At 42.7% G+C, this 24,960-nt stretch overlaps 1 protein-coding gene across 4 annotated transcripts in view; it reads left to right on the forward strand.

Annotated features, from left to right (window-relative positions):
• The window catches only part of DDX42 (DEAD-box helicase 42), a 33,543-nt gene extending 15,961 nt beyond the window's left edge, over positions 1-17,582 (forward strand). For all 4 annotated transcript variants that reach the window (XM_050935146.1, XM_050935144.1, XM_050935145.1 and 1 more), the window contains 10 exons: positions 75-251; positions 1,187-1,315; positions 4,397-4,496; positions 6,081-6,128; positions 6,728-6,825; positions 8,903-9,179; positions 10,788-11,014; positions 12,253-12,363; positions 14,475-14,576; positions 15,584-17,582. In XM_050935146.1, coding sequence (XP_050791103.1) covers positions 75-251; positions 1,187-1,315; positions 4,397-4,496; positions 6,081-6,128; positions 6,728-6,825; positions 8,903-9,179; positions 10,788-11,014; positions 12,253-12,363; positions 14,475-14,576; positions 15,584-16,306 — 1,992 coding nt within the window. In that variant the 3' untranslated portion in view covers positions 16,307-17,582. The remainder of the gene's footprint in view (positions 1-74; positions 252-1,186; positions 1,316-4,396; positions 4,497-6,080; positions 6,129-6,727; positions 6,826-8,902; positions 9,180-10,787; positions 11,015-12,252; positions 12,364-14,474; positions 14,577-15,583) is intronic.
• Positions 17,583-24,960: the final 7,378 nt, after the last annotated feature.

Below are 24,960 nucleotides of genomic sequence, written 5' to 3' on the forward strand. Positions count from 1 at the left end.
TCAATCTCTCTGTTTTATCAGTCTATTTGTGTTAGTTGACGCATAGGTTTAGAATAATGTGCTTTTATTTTCAGGGTGTTCCGGTTGCATTAAGCGGCAGAGACATGATTGGCATAGCTAAGACTGGCAGTGGGAAAACCGCAGCCTTCATCTGGCCAATGTTGATCCACATCATGGATCAAAAGGAGTTGGAGCCAGGGGATGGTCCCATTGCAGTGATCGTGTGCCCAACCAGAGAGCTTTGCCAACAGGTAGGTACATAATATACATAGTATATTTGTTAGCATTGTTTCCTCATAGAACGTGGCAGATCTCTGTGCAAAAGACATTAGCAGATAAACTGCAATAATCTGTTGAAAAAGATGGAACTATGGGTTAGTGCCCTGGTTTATAGTTTAAGATAATGCTCTACACTTGTAACTCCTTTCATCCTGGGATGTTAACCAACTTTATACATATTAACTAATTATCTAATATACCTACGAAGTGGGTTGGCATTATACTTGTTTCCCCTTCTGTAAAAGGGAGGTAAAGAGGTAAAATGATTTGCTCGAGGTCACCCAGGTGAATGAAAGAGCTAGGACTAGAATGTGGGAATCTGGACTCCCCATCCCCATCTCTCATATCTAGACAGCACTCTTCTTGTCATGGAAATATTTGTTTGCATTATTTTGGAGTGAATAGCCCCAGGAAGCAGGCGTCAAATCTATCAAAACTGTGTATGTTAATTACAGATTGGTACAATGCTGACCTATGCTGTATCCTATTGATACTTGACATGCCCTAATACTACTACTACTAATGTCATAATAACTAATAATAATGTCAGTTATGTTGTTCCTGAATGCTGAATATATAATATAGCAGTATATGCCTCAAAAGGACATTGCTGAGGTTAGTTAATGTTCGTAAAATGATTTGAAGTTGAAAAGTTCTGTATAAATGCTATGGTCCAAATTCTGCAGCTGGATGCATGGATAGGTTTTCAAGTAAAGTTAATGGGAGCTTCACATATGTATTTCAGAGCAGAATTCAAGCTTGAGGATTTGTAATATGCTCCCTTGAGTTACATTAAGACCAAGTTTGAGATGGTGGGATTGAAGAATTAGTTGATATTTCCAAGGTGAGAGACCTTTTGTTTGAGTCTCTAATCTGAGCTGTGCTTTGCTTTGTTTGCAACTTTCAGATCCATGCTGAATGTAAACGCTTTGGTAAGGCGTATAACCTGCGCTCGGTAGCAGTGTATGGAGGAGGAAGTATGTGGGAGCAAGCCAAAGCTCTACAGGAAGGGGCAGAGATAGTCGTCTGCACACCAGTAAGTATATTTTAACAGTGATGGAATCTTTCTTTTTTGCCTGCACCGGAGCTTAGGATCCTGGCTTTCTTTTAAATTGAAAGTGAGAGGTTGTTTTTTTTAAAAAACCTGTTGATGGGGAACTCTTTCATTAACTATTCAAGCCCTGCAGCCTTCCTTACTACCAACAGCTTAGGAGGTGCTATAACAAACATGCTGAAATCATTGTTGAATCTGGAAACTTTGAGAGGGGTAAGCTCTAAGCAGAAAAGATGAGAAGGAACAAGGTCAGATTGAGTCAGTACGAGGCATGCTTGGTACCAGCACTTGATTTCTTGTCCCTGAGATTGTGATGAAAACTTTTTGAAAGTGACCAGCTCCAGTGCCGTGTTCCTGAATCAGCAGACAACATGCAACAATAATACTGAAAAGCATGAACAATCTATCATTACCTTGGTTGTGTGTTAACTCTGAAATCTAATGATAGTAATTTGAAGTTGCCCCATTGTTAACTTGGATTCACTGCCAATCAGTTATAAACAGACAGCTATTTTGTAACTGTGGGCGGACCTTGAGCAGCGTACCCACCACATAGTTTACACTGATTCTTGCGAAGGAAGAAATTGGGGGGGGCGTATGTCTAAAATATTCACAAGTCCAATGATTTCATTTTAATAATGAAGATCAGTATTAGTGAAATCTCTGGGTAAAATGAGAAGAGACAAACTGAAGGAAATGCAAGTGATTATCTGTTATGGACAACCAGAGTGAAAGCAATACATGAAAAATTTCTGGACCAGTTATTGAGGAAAAGCATAGGGTATTTGACCCTCTGGTACTTTTAAATGTGAGTTTGTGCAGATATCTATCTAATCAAATAAAACTACATGTCTACAATTTGAAAAGTAAGAAGAGTAGAAATGTACTCTACAGTGATCCAAGGTGTTGTAACTAAGTCTAAAGGGATGCAGCTAAGCAAAGGAAATTGTGAGTGGAGTATCAGGGAACATTTCCTAACTGGGAGATCTGTTAGATTGTGGAAATGGTAGAAATCACTTCATATGAGTCATTTAAAACTAGAGTGTGAAAAGTACTCAGATATACTGGAGGGAACACTTTTGTATTGCCCGCCAAAAAGAACTATTTTGTTCCTCTCCATTTTATTTCCATTACTTTGTTTGTATCCAAACAAAGCCTATTATGATCTTCTCACTGGTGTCAGTGAGTTCAAAATCGTGCCCATTTTCTCAAGGTTTCCTGAAGTCTTTCTTGCATATGCTTCAAATATTCACCTATTGTCCAAATTTGATGATGTCTGTTTCACTGTGCTGAGCCGTCTGAACTCTTCTGTAAAAGCAGCAAAGAATCCTGTGGCACCTTATAGACTAACAGACGTTTTGGAGCATGAGCTTTCGTGGGTGAATACCCACTTCGTCAGATGCATTCACCTGCACGTCCACCAATGTAATATACGCCATCATATGCCAGCAATGCCCCTCTGCTATGTACATCGGCCAAACTGGACAGTCTTTACGGAAAAGGATAAATGGACACAAATCAGATATTAGGAATGGCAATATACAAAAACCTGTAGGAGAACACTTCAATCTCCCTGACCACACAATAGCAGACCTTAAGGTGGCCATCCTGTAGCAAAAAAACTTCAGGACCAGACTTCAAAGAGAAACCGCTGAGCTTCAGTTCATCTGCAAATTTGACACCATCAGCTCAGGATTAAACAAAGACTGTGAATGGCTTGCCAACTACAAAACCAGTTTCTCCTCCCTTGGTTTTCACACCTCAACTGCTAGAACAGGGCCTCATCCTCCCTGATTGAACTAACCTCATTATCTCTAGCTTGCATGCATATATGTATACCTGCCCCTGGAAATTTCCACTACATGCATCTGACGAAGTGGGTATTCACCCACGAAAGCTCATGCTCCAAAACGTCTGTTAGTCTATAAGGTTCCACAGGATTCTTTGCTGCTTGTACAGATCCAGACTAACACGGCTACCCCTCTGATACTGAACTCTTCTGTGTACAACGGACACAGGTCATGGGTCAGTTCTGCAGGATCTGTTGCTATATATAAATATATATAATCTAATATGTTCATTGTTGTAATATATTTTAAAGCATGGATGTCTTATATTTCTTGGAATAGAGCAGGTTTTTCCCCAGATGTCCGTTCTATTTCTATATTGTGCCAAGCCATTATGACACATTAGCCTAGGCAGTTGCTGTATATAGCTCTTATGAAAAATGAATAATTTAGTGTTAGGTACATTTTAGGTAATACAGATTGTTACAACAATCATTCATTTTCGGAATGGAGATGGTTGCAGCCATAATCCTCACACTGCCACTTTGTGGCTTACTGACTTTCAACAAACAAGCTGCATTATTGCAACACAGTTCTATAATTTAATGATGGTGTTGTAATGATTATCAAACTAATGGCCTGGAAGGAGTCTGTAAACCACTGGGCTTTGCCTCAATTAGCCAAGTAAGAATTCAGTTATGAGTGTCCCCAAAGTAAAATTACATTTAAATATGTCTCCAGGTGAATATACAGGGCCCCAGCAAAATTTAATGGTCCAGGTTGCTATGCCTTTAAGAGCTAAGAAAATTATGCTGGCATGTGTATAGTGACAAGGTAGTGACCAGTTTAAACACTGGGTTGCCTGTTGGATGTGGATGGGGTCTCTAGTGCATGTTTCACTTCAAAATTGAATGAAACTAAAAGTAGAGGTTCGTTTTGTAGTGTTGGCCCTATATGCTGGGATGGGAATTTCAGATAATTTGGTGCCTAACTCTTAAGGCTCTTTTGAAAATCCCAGCCTTAAAACGTAGTCTACCAGGCACACTAACTGGATGCGTTTGGAATCTTACTTTCACTGACTTGAAAATATAATTGATACAGAACTGCTTTTTGAACAGCAGTGAACTATTATAGACTGAAGCACTGAGACATTTTCTATTACAAGTCTCTTTTTTTAGTATCATGATGATTTATACTGGAGCAGTAGCCACTTTCCTCAAAGATGCCACTTGTTACACTTAAAGGCTTGTGGATTTAAATTTTTGTCTTCTGATAGGGTCGCTTGATTGATCACGTGAAGAAGAAAGCTACCAATCTTCAAAGAGTCTCTTATCTTGTGTTTGATGAAGCAGACAGAATGTTTGACATGGGTTTTGGTATGTATTGAATGAAAGCCTCCATACAGTATAAAGTAGTGGTACACAATTTTCAATCTGAATTGGCTGGCTGAAACTCTTGTAGCTTAACAGAACTTTGAAATCCATTGAGAAAAATCTGTATGGACAGAACCCTTGCTAGGTATGCATTTAAAGTGCATGACCTTTTAGCATTGATGAAAAGCGGCCAGGCAGGTCTAACAAAATGAGATTGGGAATGGGATTCAGGAACTGCTAGGTTCTAATCCTGACTTTTACCTCCGACTTTCTGGGTGGCGTTGTGCCAGTCCCTTCACCCCTGTGCGTTAGTTCTGCAGGTATAAGTGGGGATGCTGTAGTAACACCTGCCTACTTCACCGAGATGTTACATGCTTGATCAGTTAATATTTGTACAGTGCATAGAATACGTGGACAGCTCTGCAGTGTCATTAAAGAAGGTCCGTGCCTTGACATAGCATGGCTTTGACTCTGCAGTGGCGGAGGCAAACCAAAGAGCAGAGAGGCTTGCTAGTGTACTGTAGGAGGTGTAGGGACATGCACTCCGATTAATTTGGAGCACAATTGAAGGGAGTTATGAAACAGCATTTTGGCAGCAAATAGATGCAGCCTGGAAGCAATAATAAAATTTGACATCTCTTCAATCTGTTTAATTTAAATATGAAATATGGGGCATAAAAATTGCTATGGAGTTGCTGTGAGAGCTATTCTTCTGATTGTTGAGCAGATAAAGTTAGAGCATTTTGATACCCTCAGATTTTTACTAATAACTGGTTGTGTTGTTGGAGTTTTTTTGCTGGGTGAGTAAAATGTCATTAATTTTTTTCCGTGATAATCATCATGGTAAAGAGCAAGGTTTTGTGCTTGTAAATTTACATGACAAATTGGTAAGTATGAATTAGTTTGTCTTTTTTTTGTAAATGTGCAGAGCCACTGGCCCTGGATAATTCTTCTTTGTTTTCTTTTTCTATTGCAACTTCAAGCCCTTGCTTTGTTCCCCCTAGTCAAAGCTTATTTAACTCGAATCCTTACCTTCCCAAGCCAGTGCCTGTTGTATTAAGGCTGTTCAGAGTTAGTGGCTGGAATTTGAGCGCTATACACACTGTACCCTCATTTTTGGGGAGCAGCATTGCTTAGTCTGTATCTCAGGTTAGCTCCACACTCATGGCACTAACACTTAGGCTGGAAGTCAGTCAGCCCTCTCAGAAGCTGTAATTAATGCTGTTTAACAACCAAAGGCACACAGAAAATGGATGCACTTTGCAGAGCAAAAGTATCTCTCTGCCAAAATCCATTTACTCTGCTGTCTTCATCTGTTTCATCAGCTGGCCTGAAACACTTGCCTATTGACGTCTCAGTTGGAGTAAGCTGGTTTCTAATAAACCAATGATTAGTGAGTCTGAACAGAAAGAACCTCTTCAGATTTTTGTTTGCTAGGGCAAAAACAATTTATATATAAAGTACTATGGATCCTTTTTTTTTTTAAATCCACGGAATGCACAAAAATCTTGACTAGATTTCCTTTCATTCGCTAATGAAATAGTGCTGTGTTTTGCATTATGTGCTGTTTTCTCTTTCCTTTCTCAGAATACCAAGTAAGATCAGTTGCCAGTCATGTGCGCCCCGACAGACAAAGTAAGTACAAGCATGTTTCACAGCAAGCTACCACAGGACAAAAGCTTAGGAAGAGGCATTGGTATTTAGTAGTTAGAGCAAGAGTCTTGGAGCCAGGACTCCTGGATTCTATTTCCAGCTTTTCCACTGACTCATTCTCTGACCTTAGATATGTCACTTGGGACAAGATTTTCAAGAATTCAGCTCCAGTTGTTTTTGGTGGTGGTTAATATCTAGTTCAGAGGAGAGTTGAAGACATAATATTTAATGTTCTGTGAGATCCTCTGATGGAAGCTGCCATGGGAATACAATGTGGCATTCCCGTCTTTCCACATCTTGTTTTTGGATAACTGAATAAATGCTCTTATTCTAACCATTTTCCTGTGTATGTATTTAATGTATTCTGGTACATTAATATAGGCCTGAAGTGCTAAGGGATTTAATGGAAATTTGCCTTAAACTTGGTAAAAGTTTGAGTATAACTCAGAATCCCTAACACCTAGCACAGTTCTTATGTTTCTGTTGTACAGAGCTTGTTAATAAGATCTATACAGAAGTGTATTCATAGTACAGAAAGGGAGCGTACTCTTCAGAGAGTTCAAATAGACTTTTCCTTCCAGCTCTCTTGTTCAGTGCCACTTTTCGTAAAAAGATTGAGAAGTTGGCCAGAGATATCCTGATCGACCCGATTCGAGTGGTGCAGGGAGACATTGGAGAGGTAATCCTGCAACATTGTTTCTGAAAGAGAATTCAAAGATGGTGGAGGAAACCATCTTACTCTGTTGTCTTGTGTTATTTACATTAAAGCTTAGATTACAGCTGTGGTCATTGACTGCCAGGAGGAAACATTTTGTGTTCTTGAACAGGAGGTCTGAAAAAAATAAGTAATGTAATTAAGAAAAAAAATTCTAATTTTATGGTAACTCAGAGACTTTAAAGCCAGAAGAGACCTCTAGTCTGACCTTGTGCACGTCACAGGCTACAGAACCTCACCCACCCATTCTTGTAGTAGGCCCATAACCTCTGGCTCAGTTACTGAAGTCCTCAAATCTTGATCTAAAGACTTCAGGTTATAGCCATTTACTCCAGTTCAAACCAGTAAGTGACTCATGCTCCAGAGGAAGGCAAAAAATACCCAGGATCTCTGCCAGTCTGACCTGGGGGAAAATTCCTTCCTGACCCCAAATATGGTGATGAGTTAGATTCTGAGCATGTGGGCAAGACCCACCAGCCAGACACCTGGGAAAGAATTATCTGTAGTAATTCTCTGTAGAACTAAGCGTTCTCACTGTGATGGGAGCTTTTATTAATGCCTGGAGCAGCCCTGATACTAAGAAAATTGCTCTAGAGAAAAAATAACTCTGATAAATTAATAAGTTTAAAGTCTTTCCCAGTTCTGCCATTACCTTCAGTGGCTCAGGCCCTTAGTTCCTAGTGTAGCCTTTGATTGCCTGGAGAGTAACAGGTTACTAGCCTTGTTACTGAGTTAGAAAAGATCTAGACCCCTTTATTTTAACTTAGAACCTTGTGAAATTTTGTTCTAAAAAGCCTTTTTAAAAAAGTTAGTATATGTCTAATCCTGGCAACACAACACAAGTACATTTTCAGCACAGTGCATGGCAGTTTGGTGTTTCAGTTTCTGTTAGTCTGAGACTCATATGGATGAATTCCTGTGTTTTGCCCTGAAAATGTAAAGGATCAATTAAACCTGTGCACAGGTTTTACAATCCTAAGACTCCTCATGAAACTAGTAATATAACAGCTTCCAGCTGGTTTGTGTGGGGATTTTGGCTACTTGCTTGCTTAGCAACAGCATAACAGCTGTGTCAGCTAATTGTTCTAACAGGTGACAGGCATACATTTGCTTTGAAGAAATTTTGCAAGCAATATATGCAAATAGCTGAGATCTAACTGTACTGCAGGACATTTATAAGAGAATCCTTCCCTACCGAAATCTGTACTCATGCCTTCAAAAGACAACACATCCTGCCTTATATTTGATTAATAAAGAAAATTAATGGCTGATTAAAGCCCTTGGGATTTCAGCTTCCTTAGCAAGCATTCTGCCTTTGAGAAAAGGAACCTCTTTGCTAGCTCAGCCAGACAGTGCCGCTTCTGTTGCTGCAGGGCAATGCAGATATTCTGGTTTCTTTGGGCAAAATTATGAGACTATTTTGAAAACATCCTCCTCTTTGGTTCCATTTGTATCAGAACACGTGCACACAAATCAAAATATCCCCCAAATGGTGCCATGTCCCCCACTCCTATTGGTTCATTGTAGCGTTTGTACAGTGAACTCCACCAACACCGTGATTTACCCTGGTTCAGATGAAATGTCACAACTCCCAGAGGAGCCTTTTTCCTCGGATCCTGCACAAATGATTTTTCTGATGAGTGCCCTCTCTTCATGTCCTTAGGCCGGATTATTCCCCTGCTTTCTGATCCTTGTTTTGCTTAATCTAGCTATTTTAAATGGTAAATGTGGTACGGTAGAACATTAGAGACATCCTGGCAAGATCTGCGCTTTGCCTCTCCCACACTGATGGTTCAGCCAGTCCCAGCCTTCTGTGCCCTATTGGGTCAGTGTATTCAGAGACAGGGCGAGGGAATAAATGCAAAGGAAGTTGAAACTTTTTCAAAAGGGGAACTTCACCACATTTCATCCTACTCCTCCCCCTCGCCTCTACACTTCTGATTTGAATCCCTGTGCTGCATTCAGTGTCTGCCTTGTACTTTCTGTGCCATCCTTGACCACTCTAGGTTATAACTGTAGTCTTTCTCACTCCTTCCAATAGGCAAATGAAGATATTACCCAAATTGTGGAGATTCTCCCCTCCGGCCCGAGCAAATGGAGCTGGCTGACCAGGCACCTGGTGGAGTTCACCTCTGCTGGGAGTGTCCTTCTGTTTGTCACCAAGAAAGCGAATGCAGAGGAGCTGGCCAATAACCTTAAGCAGGAGGATCATAACCTAGGGCTGCTTCACGGTGACATGGACCAGAGCGAAAGGAATAAAGTCATTTCAGACTTTAAGAAAAAGGGGATCCCAATTCTGGTTGCTACTGATGTGGCAGGTAGGGAACAAATTTCTCATAAAAGTTAATATATACAAGCTGGCAGCCTCAACAGAGGGGCTAGTGAATCAGCATAGAAACTAAACGCTGCCACGTGCACAATTGACCCTGAGGAGAGCAACGTGGGGGAAATCTGCATGGCAGCTGACTGACCATACTGCAGCTAAACGAAAGACTTTTTTTCCAGCTTATCACCTAGTATCTTACACAAGACGGACATTTTAATATGATCACACGAAAAATGAAGTAGCCAGAGTATTGCTGTTCTGTTTTTGCAGCAACTTTTGGTTTTTTTTCCCCATTTAATGAGAACAAAACCTTGGGAGTGTTTTCTTAAAAATGAATTGTGTTGCGGAGGAAAGGGTGTCATCTTATAGCCCAGAGGTTAGGCTCCTGGCTTGTGATGTGAGACGCTCAGATTCAAGTCCCTGTTCTACCTAATTCAGAGCAGAGATTTTCATCCCAGATCCCTCCAAATCAGGCCAAGCTGGCACTTGAACCTGGGTCTCTCACATCTCCTGCATCCCAGACCAGTACCCTAACCCCCCAAACATTTTGGCTTCACTGAAATTTCATTTAGGCAAAAATATTCCAACCACCTCTACATACAAGTCCGTGTGTGCTACCTGTTAGGTTTTCCCTATTGCTCTGTTTCAGGCGGTAGCTAAAGAGGTAGTTTGGACTAGGCTGATGCCAGCAAGCTTTGGGTTCTGATCTACTGGCTTATGTGACCTTGAGCAAGTCACTTCGCCTTTCTGTGCTTCAGTTTCTGCATCTATAAAATGGCTGCTACCCACCTCATGGGATTGTAAGCTCTATGAGAACGTCAGATGAAAGGGGATAGAGAAGTGCAAAGTATTAATACTAAGTCTCTGTCACACACACACACTCACTCACACAGTCTTCACTGAGAGAGGCACAGCATCTCTGCAATTATGTGCATTGTTGATGATGTCCCTTTTCCATGCATACAAATGGAAGTAAGCAAATAGTAGTGGGATTTGCTTCCATAGCCTTAGGAACAATAGTCAAATGTTTTTCAGAAGAACACTGTACTAGGAGAGGGGTCTTATTTTCAGTTCTAACAATACTAGACTATACATAGCTTGCCAGCTATTCTTAAAAAAAAAAAAAAGTTCACTGCTCCCTTATGAAATATTGACTGTCTGGTAGCTTAAAATCAATTAGGACATTGCATAGTTTTCTAGGAGGGGGAAACAGACATCCAAAACCTTCAGGAAAACAGCTTTTAGATCCTGGACTTTTGACTAAAACAAAGTGTTTGTGTTTTATCTGCTGTATCCTCTAATAAGGCACTCTTCCCCACCCTTGTAGGGGACATACTTGACTAAATAGGTCTCTTCCATCTCTAATGTCCATGATCCTGTTAACCTGATGTGTAGGATGTGTGTTGCTGTCGGAGTGGATGTCATTAAACTTCAGCTAACTAGTGGTTTCAGCTATAACAGCTGGCTTAAATGGGTTGTACTCTAGTGCAAAGCTCTCTCTTGTCTGAGCTGTGTAAAGTGACCCAGGTCCATGTAGATGGGATTTGTTTGTGTTAATTCAAGAGAATCAGGCTGATCGTCATGTTGCTCTATGTTACAGCTCGTGGTCTGGATATTCCTTCCATTAAGACTGTGATCAATTACGATGTGGCCCGTGATATAGACACCCACACACACAGAATTGGACGTACTGGCAGGGCTGGTGAGAAGGGAATAGCTTACACTTTACTGACTCCCAAGGATAGTAATTTTGCTGGTGATCTTGTCAGAAATATGGAAGGAGCCAATCAACATGTTTCAAAAGAACTCTTGGACCTTGCAATGCAGGTACAAACACAAAAACGTCTCTCTCAGCTAGAGGGAGCATCGTCATTCAGTGGGTAGAGCTGGGCAAGGGGGAGATCAGGAGTTCAGGAATATAGTCCTAGCTCCGTCACAAACTTGCTGTATTACCTTTTGTCTCACTATATCTCAATTTCCCTACTGTAAATTGTAAAAATCGTACTTGTCCACCTTGTCCAGGGATTTGTGAGGCCTAAAAAGACTAACAGTGCCAAGGAAGCCAGGACCTGCTGATTCCAGCTGAGCACTGCATGGGTTTAAAGAGTCTTATTTTGATCAAATCCTCGCACACTTCCTGTCTTTATGGCAGGCACCTAGAAAATGTGGCTTAATTGAGAGTTGTGCAAGACAGCCATTGCAGAGACTTCTGCTCTGTGAAATAGTTCTTACCTGTTCATGGTATCTGCTCAGCAACACTGTCTGTCCGAGCTATTCTGGCATTTCCACAGAAAACATGCTTGATAGTCAGGGTTGTACCATTGCATTCTGGGATTTCTGACACTTTTCCCATACTGCCCACCACATCTGCTGAGTACTGTCCAGTGACTTTCAAGAAGGCTTAGGTTCCTGGGCTCACTTTTGAAAATGGGACATAGGCTCTTAAATCACTTAAGCACGTTTGAAAATTTTACCTTACTGGTTCCATCAGACCTGAGCAAACCAAGCCAGGCATTTGGCAGGTACAACCAATGCTCATAAAACCCTGGGACAGTGCTTGTGTGTAGACATAAAGCTTTGCAAACTCACGGTATTCCAAGTAACTGGGGCAGCATCTTTTTGCCTTCAGTACCTTAGTTTCTGCTTAGCCTGTTGCTGGCGTGAATTGATTGACTCAGTGGATCCTAACAGTGAAGTGTGGAAGGCTATAGACCTCCCATGGTGAAGGTCTTTAGAGAATGTCTTTGTTCCTGTATTTTTACAGGAGAAAAAACAAACCATGAACATGGCATAAGAGTTTAATAAAGAAAAGCAGTGCTCACAAGATGCATAACATAGAGGAAGCCTCCAGTCACAAACAGGGCACAATGCCATCTCCAGTTTAGTTTCAGTGCAGCTGTTTCCCCTGTCCTGTCAGCTTGTGATAAGGTCTGTTTTGGGGCAGGAAATAGAGATGTTTTATGTTTTTCTTTGAAAACGATCAAACTAAACCTTTCTCTTCCCACACCTGCATTATTGAGCTATTTTTTTTTTGCATTTCAAGGAGTTGTCTTTGTTTCATACAGAATGCCTGGTTCCGGAAATCCCGTTTCAAGGGAGGGAAAGGCAAGAAGCTGAACATTGGTGGTGGTGGCTTAGGATACCGCGAACGCCCTGGCCTGGGTTCAGATGGCTCTGTAAGTAGAGAACTTTAGGGGGCTATTTCTTTTCATGAAAATCCAGGCTAACATTGGAACATAAGTCCACAGGACCTGTACACAGGATTCAGCCTATCCGGTTTCAGACTGTTGCGCAGCTCAGAATCTTTGAGATTCAAACGTATCATTGAAAAGTCCTTGTACTTGCCTTGGTGGCTTTGTTTAGAGCCACAGAGTAGGTTTGAGAGGGACGCAATTCTAATTTGACTTGCCTTTTCCTGAAGTCGATGTTTGGCACAAAACTTGTACCTTCTAACTGGTCCTGGGAGTGGTGATTGCTCCACAAGAATAGGATATAGTTGAGCCAAGAAGCTGTGCACAGGTTGGTTCCTGACAGCAAGAGATTTATGGGATTCTATTAGACTGATTGGGAGCAGTCGTTAGAGCCCTATCTGTGCTACAAAAACTACTCATTGCTGCCCAGAGGGTCTTCAGTAAGTGTAGCTGAGCTGGCGCCGAGCACAATTTAGCTTGAAAAGTATTGATGTACTATGTGCAGCACCAGTATAATAACCAGAGTCAAGACCTGGTCAGCTAGTGAAGATTTTTGGTTTTGTCTACTCTTCCAGCTAAATCATATTCAGCCTTGCTTCAGCTGCAGCTGTTGCTCAGGCATACATAATCCCAACAATACATATAAAACGATGGGGTCTATATTATCTTACCACTCAAGAAAGAGATCTTGAAGTCATTGTGGATAGTGCTCTGAAAATACCCACTCAATGTGCAGTGGCAGTTAAAAAAGCTAACGGACTGTTGGGAATCATCAAGAAAGGGATAGAAAGAAGACAGAGTACATCTTATTGCCTCTATATAAATTCATGGTACGCCCACATCTTGAATACTATGTGCAGATGTGGTTGCCCCATCTCAAAAAAGATACTGTATATTGGAATTAGAAAAGGTTCTGAAAAGGGCAACAAAAATGACTGGGGTATGGAACAGCTTCCATATGAGGAAAAATTAAAAAGAGTGGGACTTTTCAACTTGGAAAAGAGACAACTAAGGGGGGATATGATTGAGGTCTATAAAATCATGACTAGTGTGGACAAAGCAAATAAGGAAGTGTTATTTACTGCTTCTCATAACAAAAGAATTAGGGGTCACCAAATGAAATTAATGGACAGCAGGCTTAAAACAAACAAAAGACAGTCACACAACGACAGTCAACCTGTGGAACTCCTCGTCAGAGGATATTGTGAAGGCCAAGACTATAACAGGGTTCAAAAAAGAACAGGATAAGTTCCTAGGGGATAGGTCCATCAATGGCTATTAGCCAGGATGGGCAGGGATGGTGTCCCTAGCCTTGGTTTTGCTAGAAGCTGGGAATGAGTGACAGGGGATGGATCATTTAATGCTTGCCTGTTCTGTTCATTCCCTTTGGGGCACCTGGCACTGGCCACTGTCAGAAGACAGGATACTGGGCTAGATGGACCTTTGGTTTGACCCAGTATGGCCATTTTTAGGTTTTTATGGAAGCTTGTAGACAGGGCCCACGTGACAGGCAGGGACTGGTTTTCAGGGGACTCTGCTCTGGATTCATGCTCACCTCTCCAGGTGTGGAAATGAGAATATTCCACAAATATCTGTTTACCTGAGTTAAGGGAGAGCCATCAGATAAAAATGTTCTTTTCTTTCCCTCCCCACTATTAACTCTTCTTTCTTTATGGACAGCTCCATCTGGTGGTAATGTAGCCTAGAGGTTAGAGCAAGGGACTGGATTTCTGAGTTCTAATCTTGGCTGTTTCCCCATTAGTAAAGTGGGAATGACCCTGCCTTTCATGGCTGTTAGGGAGACAACGTGGCTGAAGTAATATCTTTTATTGGAGCATCTTCTGTTGGTGAGAGAGCAGAAGTTGGTCCAATAAAAGATATTACCCCCCAACCCCTTGTCTTTCTAATATACTGGCACCAACACAACTACAACTACACTGCAAACAATCTCAGGGCTGTTGAGAGACTTTGCGATCTTCAGGGGAAAGGCACTCTAGTGCAGAGCAGCATCCAGTCCCTGAGTTTGGAGGTAGGACGAGGTGAAAAGTGAGTAGTTTAGAGAGAGAAGTTCAGTTTCCCTTTTGCTTTCTCCTCAGGATCGTGGGAGCAGCAGCAATGTGATGAGTAACTATGAGGCATACAAGCCATCCACTGGGGCAATGGGAGACAGACTGTCTGCAATGAAAGCAGCATTTCAGGTTGGTTTGATCACTTGTGTTCCCTACATCAAAAGAAGAGCTCATGAAGTAAACATTGGACTTTTTACTACTGATCAGAGACAAAGCTGTGGGCTTAGTTTTCTGGAGGGGCAGAGACCCTATTGACTTCAGTATGAGTTGGGTACTTAACACCTGAAAATCTTGCCTTTCTCTGGTTTTAATTCTGAGTGGATACGCTGGTCATCATACAAACAGAATACATGTCCTGTGCTATTTGCACCACCTCTTCCTGACTCTAGTTTCCCTGTGCAGTAAAACTGTGACGCTATCATGGATTGAGAGACTTCGCCAGCAACCTGTTCTGGAAACTTTAAAAATACACTTTTACAATTCAGTGCCTCTTGCCACTTATTATTATTGTTTGTGTAGTGAAAAATTCCATTCCCTGCATTTTGTTCTATGGTGTGGGTGCCTACGCATCCCTTCAGGAACTATTCCTCAGTAGTGGAATCCTGTGGTTTGATTGCTGTCAAGGAACTGGAGTCTTTGGCATATCGTCCACATATAACTAAATTCTTGGGAATGCTCTCTGCCATCCTGTTGCAGTCCTGAGCAGAAGAGTTAATTTAGGATTCTGAATTACAGGTTATACAGAGACTCTGTTCCCCAGTATCAGACATGTCCTGCATCATTAAAGGAGTCCCCTTTCTTTCCTGTCTTCTGTGTAGATTGCTTGGCACCAGTTATGTATTGGGAGTTGTAGGAGTTAATGAGATACGGTCCGTTCACTAGAGTGTACAAACAAACTCCATAACAGAGAAGTCCCCTTCTTTAGCTCAACATATATTTGTATGTACTGCAGGCAGGTGTGTGCTTTAATTCACTCTTGTTCAGAAGCACAAAACTAATGTTATCTCTCAAAGACCGGATTCTTAGAGGAGCCCCATTCACATAGGACATCCCCAGACTTCATGCCAGAGCTATGTGTGCATCTGCGAGTTCCCTGACCCTGTGTATTGGCTAACACTCTTTTCTATTTCCTGCAGTCACAATACAAGAGCCACTTTGTTGCTGCCAGCTTAAACAACCAGAAGACTGGTAGCTCTGCTGCTGGGGCCAGTGGATGGACCAGCGCTGGGAGCCTGAATTCAGTACCAACAAATTCAGCACAGCAGAATGCTGCAAGTCCTGACAGTCCGATTGCCGCTGCTGCAGTAAAGGGAATCCCAGGCTTTACCAGTGCTGGGAACCTGAGCAGTGTACCTGGCTATCCAGGTGTTGGAATTCAGGGATACAATAGCACAAGTGCCATCATCAACAGCAGAGAAGGTGGCAACGGCAGTGGTGGAGGTGGAGGAGGAGGTGGTGGCGGCGGCAGAGAACGATACAGTGACAACAGAAGCAATCGCCACAATGACAGTCCGGCGCGCCATGGAGATGGTAGTGGTCGCCACAGTGACAGTCAGCGCCATGGAGATGGTGGTGGTCGCCATAGCGATGGCTATCGCCAGGGAGACAACCGCCATGGGGACAGCCACCGCCACAGTGAAAGCCGCCACTCTAGTGGTGGAAGCAACAGTAGCCGACATGGTGACGGCCGCAATAACGGTGACGGCCGCAATATGAGTGATGGTAGGAACAACGAGGGTAGAAACAACGAGAGCAGGATCAATGAGAACAAGAAAGATGGCAGCAACCGGGACAGCAAGACGGATGGTTTTGCTGTCCCCGAGCCCCCAAAGCGCAAGAAGAGCCGATGGGACAGTTAAAAGCTGATGCATCGTAACCTGGGATCCACACAGGCAGTGATGTCTTTTTAAGGAAGATCTTGGGTTTTGATAACTGGTTATTGAGGAGAGGGGAAGGAAACATTCCCATGTGAGTCGGTGTTGGTACATTTGCAGACAGCTTCACTCTAATGACATGTAAACACAATGCTTCTGTCAGAGAGAAATCATTTTTATAGAGCTCCTGGGTTCTGCATTTAAAAATTCGTCCACTCAAGTGACTTTCTGCTGGATTTAAAAACAGATCTCGTTAGCAGGAAAGAGGCCGTTTGTTCCACACACAGAACATTAAGAAACTTGTCGTTCAGAAAAGTTTAAGGTAGTCTGTTTTCTTTAATCAATGTAGATGTTAAAAGCCAGTCCATCTAGAGATGCTCAGGACCCACCTGTTTAAGCATAATCTTTCAATGAGTTGCGTGATACCAAGGTCTCCGATCTATTCCTCCCCCATATTCTCTTCCAGCCCCCACATAATTTGGTCTCAAAATCACCCCCCTAGTTAAGAATGTATCCATGTGTCACTAATGGCCAGATATAAAAGGTTAATTTCATCAAGCAGTTTAAGGGATTCTTGTCTGGTCCAATTTACCATAATTCTACATGTAATGTAGGACAGAATCCTTAGCCAGTTGTAGCAAATGAACTGTCACCTTTGCACCAGCTGGCTTTTATTTTTGAAAGAACCCCACTTACGTAACAACCTTCATCTTCGTGGAAGCCTGCATAGCGAGCGTGTATCTCTGTTGTGCTTGTTTGCTCACTGAGAGAGGGCTAATTGCTTTCTCAGAGAAAAGGGAAGCCCTTTGGTATATGCCACTTTAATCATGGTCCAGTGTCCCCTTATGAGACAAGACTAACCACAGGGAAGGGGAACTTGTCCTTAAATCCAGGGACCTGCTGCTGATAAGCCTTTAGGAAGAACCTATAGACGTAAGTAGTAAAGTGGGGTGGCTCAAAAATCGCCCAGTATCGGAGACGTGTAGTAAAAATGTAAAATCTCGCTTGACTGATTTTAACTCTTAACTGCTGTCGTGTGTATTCCCTGGGTTCCCCCCCCCTTTATTTTTTTAATTTTTTTTTTTGCCATAATGGTAGAAAAAAAAACCTTTTTGCTGAAACAGTTCTGTTCTCATTTTGATCTTGTTTCTATGAAGAGAAGTATCGGAAACTGTGTCAGGTTTTTGTGACATTGTGACGTTTTCTTTATCAGCTGTTCATTTACTTTCTGCTTGCTCTAGTAAATGTTTTATTATTGGGATACGTACCTAGCATGTGCCTTTTTTTTTTCTCTCCGACCCATCTGTTCCTCTTCAGCCGTTTTGGGATTTGGGTAGAGACATAGCAGAACTGCAGACTTTCTATACACCCTTTTCATCTAAATCCTAAAATGGATGAACTAGAGTGCCTGGCATTAAATGAGGATATTGATATATAATAGGCATTGCAGAAACTTGCTGGCATGAGGATAATCAATGGGACAGGGTAATATCAGGATACAAAATATATAGAAATGACAGAGTAGGTCACGCTGGTGAAAGACTGGCACTATATAAAGCATAAGGTCAAATAAAGTCAAAATCCTAAATGAATCAAATTATTTTCCAGGTGTCTGGCTGGTGGGTCTCGCTCACATGCTAAGGGTCTAGCTAATTGCTGTGTTTGGGTTCGGGCAGGAATTTTCCTCAAGGTCAGATTGGCAGAAACTAGGGCCAGAGGGTTGCCTTCCTATGCAGCAGGGGGCATGGATCAGGTTTAAATGAGTGTAAATGGTGGATTCTCTGTAACTAGAAGTCTTTAAATCATGATTTAAGGACTTCAGTAACTTAGCCAGCGGTTAGGGGTCTCTTATAGGAGTGGGTGGGTGAGGTTTTGTGGCCTGCAATGTGCAGGAGATCAGACTAGATGATCACGCTGGTCCTTTCTGACCTTAAAGTCTATGAGTCTATGAATTGTACCACAGTATTTCTATGTATAGAAATTTCATGCTTAAACAATAAGATTTTAGCAGTAGGAATATAGTACTGATCACCTGACCAGGATGGTGATGGTGACTGTGAAATGCTCAGGGAGATTAGAGAGGCTACAAAGGCAGAAAACACAATATTTTATAGGGGATTTCAACTAATCTCATATTGACTGCATGTCTGGAAGGGATGCAGAGATAAAATTTTTTGACACCATTAATGACTGCTTCTTGGAGCAGCTTTTCTTGGAACCCATAAGGGAAGACAATGCTTGATATAGTCCTAAATGGAGCACAGGATCAGGTCCAGGAAGTGAATATAGTTGAGCCACTCAGTAATAGAAACCATAATGTAATCAAATTTAACATCCTTGTGGAGGGAAAAAAACAAGAAGACCAAAAAAATGCTACCATGGCTAAACAGCAAAGTAAACGTTGATTAGAGACAGAGGCATCCTTTAAAATTGGAAGTCAGAGCATACTGAGGAAAATATAGAGGAGCATGAACTCTGGCAAGTCAAGTATAAAAGTATAATAAGGCAGGCCAAGAAAGAATTTGAAAATCAATTACCGAAGGACATGAAAACTAACAGCAGTTGTTTTTTAAGACCATCAGAAGCAGGAAGCCTGGCAAACAGTCAGTGCGCCTGTGACAGGTTGGATCACAGAAGCCAGCTGATGTGCCAAGACTACCTCTGCTCCTGGTTTTCCTGCCAGCCCAGGACTCCAGCACCCTGTCTTGCTGAGCCAGAAGCTCCCATCTGCTCCAACAAAGACCCTGGATCTGAATTACTTGCCCCAAAAATGCAGGTTTACCTGAAAGCAGCTAACAGAAGTGTGCTTGTCTTTAACACCCAGATGCCCAACTCCCAGGGGGATCTAAATCCAAATAAATCTGTTTTACCTTGTATAAAGCTTATGGAGGGTAAGCTCATAAATTGTTCGCCCTCTGTAACACTGACAGAGAGATATAGACAGTTGTTTGCTCTCCGTGGTACTAATACATACTCTGAGTTAACTAATAAGTAAAAAGTGATTTTATTAAATACAGAAAGTAGGATTTAAGTGGTTCCAAGTAGTAACAGAACAAAGTAAGTCACCAAGCAAAATAAAATGCACAAATCTATGTTTAATCAAACTGAATACAGATAATCTCACCAGTTCCAGAATGCTCCCTTTTACAGACTAATCTCCTTCTAGCCTGGGTCAAGCAATCACTCACACCCCTTGCAGTCTCTGTCCTTTGGTCCAGTTTCTTTCAGTATCGGGGTGGGGGAGGTGGAGAGGCGCTCTCTTTAGCCAGCTGAAGACAAAATGGAGGGGTCTCCCAAGGGTTTAAATAGACTTTCTCTTGTGGGTGGAGACCCCCTCCTCCCTCATATGCAAAGTCCAGCTCCAGGATGGAGTTTAGGAGTCATCTGGGCCAGTCACATGTCCATGCATGACTCTGTTTTTACAGGTAGCATCCATTGTTTACATGCTACCTTGAACGTCTTCAAGTAGACTTCTTATGTGGATTAGAACATTCCAAGATCCATTGTCCTCTAAGTGTTTCTTGATTAGCTAATTAATTTCAACATTCCTTTCTCCAGCAACTGACCAAATGCTCTACTAAGGTTATATAGAAATCAAGCCAGTACACAGCCAACATTCATAACATCGAATACAAAAATGATATATGCATGCAAATAGGATTAATACATTCAGTAGCTCATAACCTTTACGAAGATACGTTACATGGCATATGTAGCAGAAAACCCATTCTAAGCATATTTCCATAGAGCCTTATGGGAGGTACCGTCACCGCGTCCACTGGACGATCGAGCTGCAAAAGGAGCACTCAAGGCAGACAAGGCCTTTGCAGAGAAGCTAAATTAATTCTTTGCATCAGTCTTCATTGCAGAGGTGGTGAGGGAGATCCCCACACCTGACTATTATTTTTAGGTGACAAATCTGAGGAACTGTCTCAGAGTGAGGTGTCCATAGAGATTTTGGAACAAATTGAGAAATTAAACAGTAATAAGTCACCAGGACCATATGGCATTCACCAAAGAGTTCTGGAGGAACTCAGATATGAAATTGCAGAACTACTAGCTGTGGTATGTAACCTCTCTCTTAAATCAGCCTCGGTACCACGTGACAGGAGCATAGCTAATGTAATGGCTATTTTTAAACAAGGCTTCAGCGGCAATCCTGGCAACTACAGGCCAATAAGCCTAACTTCAGTACCAGGCAAATTGGTTGAAACTATAGTAAAGAACAAAATTATCAGACACTTAGATAAAAACAGTATGTTGGGAGAGTCAAGATGGCTTTTGTAAAGTTAAATCATGCCTCACCAATCTACTAGAATTCTTTGAGGGAATCAACAAGCATGTGAAAAAGGGTGATCCAGTTCATACAGAGTACTTGGACTTTAAGAAACCTTTGACAAGGTCCCTCACCAAAGGCTCTTAAGCAAACTAAGCAGTCATGGGATAAAGAGGGAAGATCCTTTCATGGATCAGGAACTGGTTAAAAGACAGGAAGCAAAGGGTCGGAATAAATGGCCAGTTTTCAGAATGGAGAGAGTTAAATAGTGGGGTCCCCCAAGGATTGGTACTGGGATCTGTGCTGTTCAACGTATTAATAAATTACCTGGAAAAGGAGGTGAGCAGTGAGCTGGCAAAATTTGCATATGACACAAAATGACTCAAAATAGTTCAGTCCAAAGCTGATGGTGAAGAGTTTCAAAGGGGTCTCATAAAACTGGTGATGGGGCAATAAAATGGTAGATGAAAGTCCATATGGATAAAGGCAAAATAATGCACATTGGAAAAAAATAATCACAACTATCCATACAAAATAAGGAGGTCTAAATTAGCTGTTCCTGCTCAAGAAACAGATCTTAGAGTCGTCATGGATGGTTTTCTGAAAACATCACTCAATGTGCAACAGCGGTTAAAAAAGCGAACAATGTTAGGACCTATTAGGAGAGAAATAGATGATAAAACAGAAAATATCCTAATGCTGCTATATAAATCCATGGTATGCCTACAGCTTGAATACTGTGTTCTGTTCTGATTTCCCCCTCTCCCCCCCACCAAAAAAAAATTAGAATTGAAAAAGGTGCAGAGAAGGGCAACAAAAATCATTAGAAGGATGGAACATACCAAGAGAGATTAAAAAGATGGGCTGTTCGGCTTAGAAAAGAGACATTTAAGGGGGGATGTGATAGAGGTCTATAAAAAACCAAGAATGATATGGAGAAAGTGGATAGGGAAGTGTTACCCTCAGGTATCCTGAGAACTAGATGTCACCTGATTAAATTAATAGGTAGAAAGTTTTAAACAAGCATAAGGAAGTACTTCACACAATACACACTCAGCCTGTGGAACTCATCGCCAGGGGATGTTGTGAGGACCAAAAATATAAATGGTTTAAAAAAAGAACTAGATAAGTTCATGGAGGATAGGTTCATCTGTGGCTATTTGCTAAGATGCTCAGGGATGCAACCCAATGCTCCGGAAGTGCCCTAGATCTTCCATAGCCAGAAATTGGGACTGGATGACGAGGGATACATCACTTGAAATTGCCCTGTTCTGTTCATTCCCTCTGAAGCATCTAGCATTGGCCACTGTTGGCAACCAGATGCTGAGCTAGATGGGCCCTTGGTCTGACCCAGTATGGCTATTCATATGTTCCCCCATCTTCCCCAAAAGTCCACTGGGTTTTAGTAAAGGGTGAGAGGAGTTTTTGTGTTTCTCCTGTAATATTCTGATGGAAGGTGCTAATCACTTCACAAACATTAAGATTCAAAGCCCATGAGCTAGGATAGGCCTTGTCTCCATTTTACAGCTGGAAAAACTGAAGCACAGAGTGTCTTTGACTTGCCCAAGTCATACATCAAGTCAGCTGGGAGCAGAACCCCAGCATCCTAGCTCCCACTTCCCTGCACTAGCTTGTAGACAGTTTAAGCTAAGACGCCTATCTTATTACCTAGGTACCTTAATATCTTAGTCTGGCCTGGCCTTCAGAATAGTTTCTGATTGAGATGTTATCTAACCACCGTTCTCTTTCATCAAGACAAGCAGAGTTCACAAAGCTTTCCTCAGAGCTGCCAACCAAAAGAGAGCAGATCAGACTCAGCCGAAATAGTGAGCTGAGCCCCTCTTTGGAGCTCTGCCTAGGAGCTGATGGTTCTGGTTCAAAGGGACCACCAGCATGGGGGTAACCTCCCAGGCCGCTTAAATGGAAGCCCTGGAGTCTGCACACCATGAGTCTAAGCACAAAGCCTTGCATTGGCTCCAGCTGCGCTCTGCCAGGTTCCAGCTGCCTGGAGGAAATGGGCACGACAAAGGTTCAGTATGGAGAATGAGAAGATCTGGCCCTCCAGGGGTGGATGGGCACGATGGCTGGAGCGCAGGAACTCTTTCCATGATTTGCATTCCCTAATGCTACTCAGTGCCTCATCACACTCTGCATCTTTGGAGTATTGTACAAACGGTGGCAGCTCAGTGCTAGGAAGTTTCCATCTGCATCCCCCCGCTCTGTTATCCTCCCTTCATGGGGCTCAGCTTGTGGTTGCAGGACCAAGCCGTGGATCTGTCAGAGCCTTCTGTTTCTCTCCTTTTTCATCCTGAGCCTTCACTCTTTTGATACCACTATTGAAATTCCTCACTGTGGTCTCTAGGCTACCAGAGGCCTCTCAGGTTTCAATGAGCAAATACCGAGCAGCGCCAGGGACTTATAAAAGTCAGCTCGCAGGCTTGTGTTAGATCCACAAAGGGGCTGGTGCCTTCTCCAGAGAACAAAGTGTCTGTGTGTTTAGTGCGTTGCGTGTTGGCCAGTCAAGAAAAGAATGTGCCTGTAAGACAGGAGGCCTTGCTGGAGTCGCTCTAGGAACTTGTTTCTTCCAGGGAAGTGGGAGCATGATCCATGTTAGAAGAAAACACTTGCTGGGAGCCTGGTCCAGGGTCTAAATCAGGGTGCTAAGATTCTATTTCTGCCTCTGTCACTTCCCCTCACTGTGCCTCAGTTTCCCTATCTGTAAAATGGGGATAAACTCTTCTATCTACTAGATGTGATGTGAAGGTGCTGCTGCTATTTGTATAGCAATTAGAACCTCCTACGGAAGGCGATATGCATGTGCCTGATTTTCAGAGATACTGAGCCTACTTTGACCATTTAACTGTCACTGTGGCTGCTCAGCACTCATGAAAATAGGCCCCATTATTCCTCTTGTGCAGCAAGAGCAGAATAGACCCCTCTCATCAAAGCATCTTGAAGCACTTTGTACCATTGTTGTCGTTAATTGACCCTCCCTTCATCACTTGGGAGACAGGGAAGGAATTGCTCCCGATGTGCCACCACCCGCAGGGTAGAACAGTGAGCACATACGCTGCAAGAAAAGAAGATTCCTATGTCCAGTTGAATCAGCAAGTGTCATTTAGCAAGGCAGGGGGCAGTTATCTGCATTAGAAGAGGGCCTGGGTCAGATTGTATTTATATGTTGGTGATAGCTAGAGGCCCCCCAACGGTGATGAGGGCCCCAGTGTGCTAGGCACAGTAGAAACACAGAGAGACTCCTGCCCCAGCGATTTTGAGGTCCAAGTAGACGAGACAGACAGAGAGGGGAAAAGGCACAGGGGAGAGGGAGTGACTTGCTCAGGATCACCCAGCAGCAAGTCAGTGGCCGAGGTGTGAATATAACGACATCTCTTGACTCCCAGTGCAGTGCCCTACCCAGTAGACCACACTGCCTCTTCATTACTAGAAAGCACCAAAGGAGTCACTGTTTGGTGCCTGGTTTTAAGAAAAGTTTCTGGGTGAGAATGTCGGTGAGCTTCCACCCACAGAGCAGCGCCCACAGCGCTCGCCATTACTAGCATGTTAGTTGGAGGAGGGAGGGTCACAGTTCAGCATAACCCCCTGCTCACTTGGGTCGGCTGACAGACCTCCCCAAGCACCCTCCAGTTTGCAGCGAAACAGGGCACAGCTCGTTGGCATGCACGATGGTCTAAGCCACATCTGTTCCACCAGACTGACCTGTCTGACTGCCCTTGTTTGTGGGCTTGAGCTGACAGCCTGCTGCCTCCTTGCTTTGAGTTTTGTAGTGTGGAATTTAGCTACCAAATGTTCTGGGATTACCCTCCTCACTGTTGATCAATCCTCTGCAAACCAACATGGTGAGGAATGACCAAGCTTTACTCATTTGCTCTGAAAGGCCCTGATCCAGCAAAGATCTAAAACACACACTTCCTTTTAAAATCACAGTAGTTCAGCAGATTTCAAGGGGCCTGCTTGTGCCTAAAGTTAGAAATACGGTGCAGAAGAGGACAACCTCTTTAGGCCCTATGGCCCCAATCCAGCAGATTCCCGTCCCCACTTTGCCTCTTAGCTGAGCTGTCCAGTTTGAGCTCTTCACAGCTTTTCTCATCTGCCAGTCCTTGGATCATTTCTCTTGCTCTTCTTTGACCATCCAATTTACCCACATTTTCGTGTGGTTAACCTTGTATTCCAGGTTCAGTCACAACACTGCTGCAGACAGAGGGACCATCGAAACCATTCTGCTTGGCATAACGCCTGTTCGTAGCCAGCCCAAAACTACAGTCATCTTTTTGACAGCCACGTGACACTACAAACTCTTTCCGGACCCGTCTGGAGGGTCTGGTTGGAGACATGCTTGCTCTCT

This window comes from Gopherus flavomarginatus, chromosome 25 (genome assembly GCF_025201925.1).
Source record: "Gopherus flavomarginatus isolate rGopFla2 chromosome 25, rGopFla2.mat.asm, whole genome shotgun sequence".
NCBI classification, from domain to species: domain Eukaryota; kingdom Metazoa; phylum Chordata; order Testudines; family Testudinidae; genus Gopherus; species Gopherus flavomarginatus.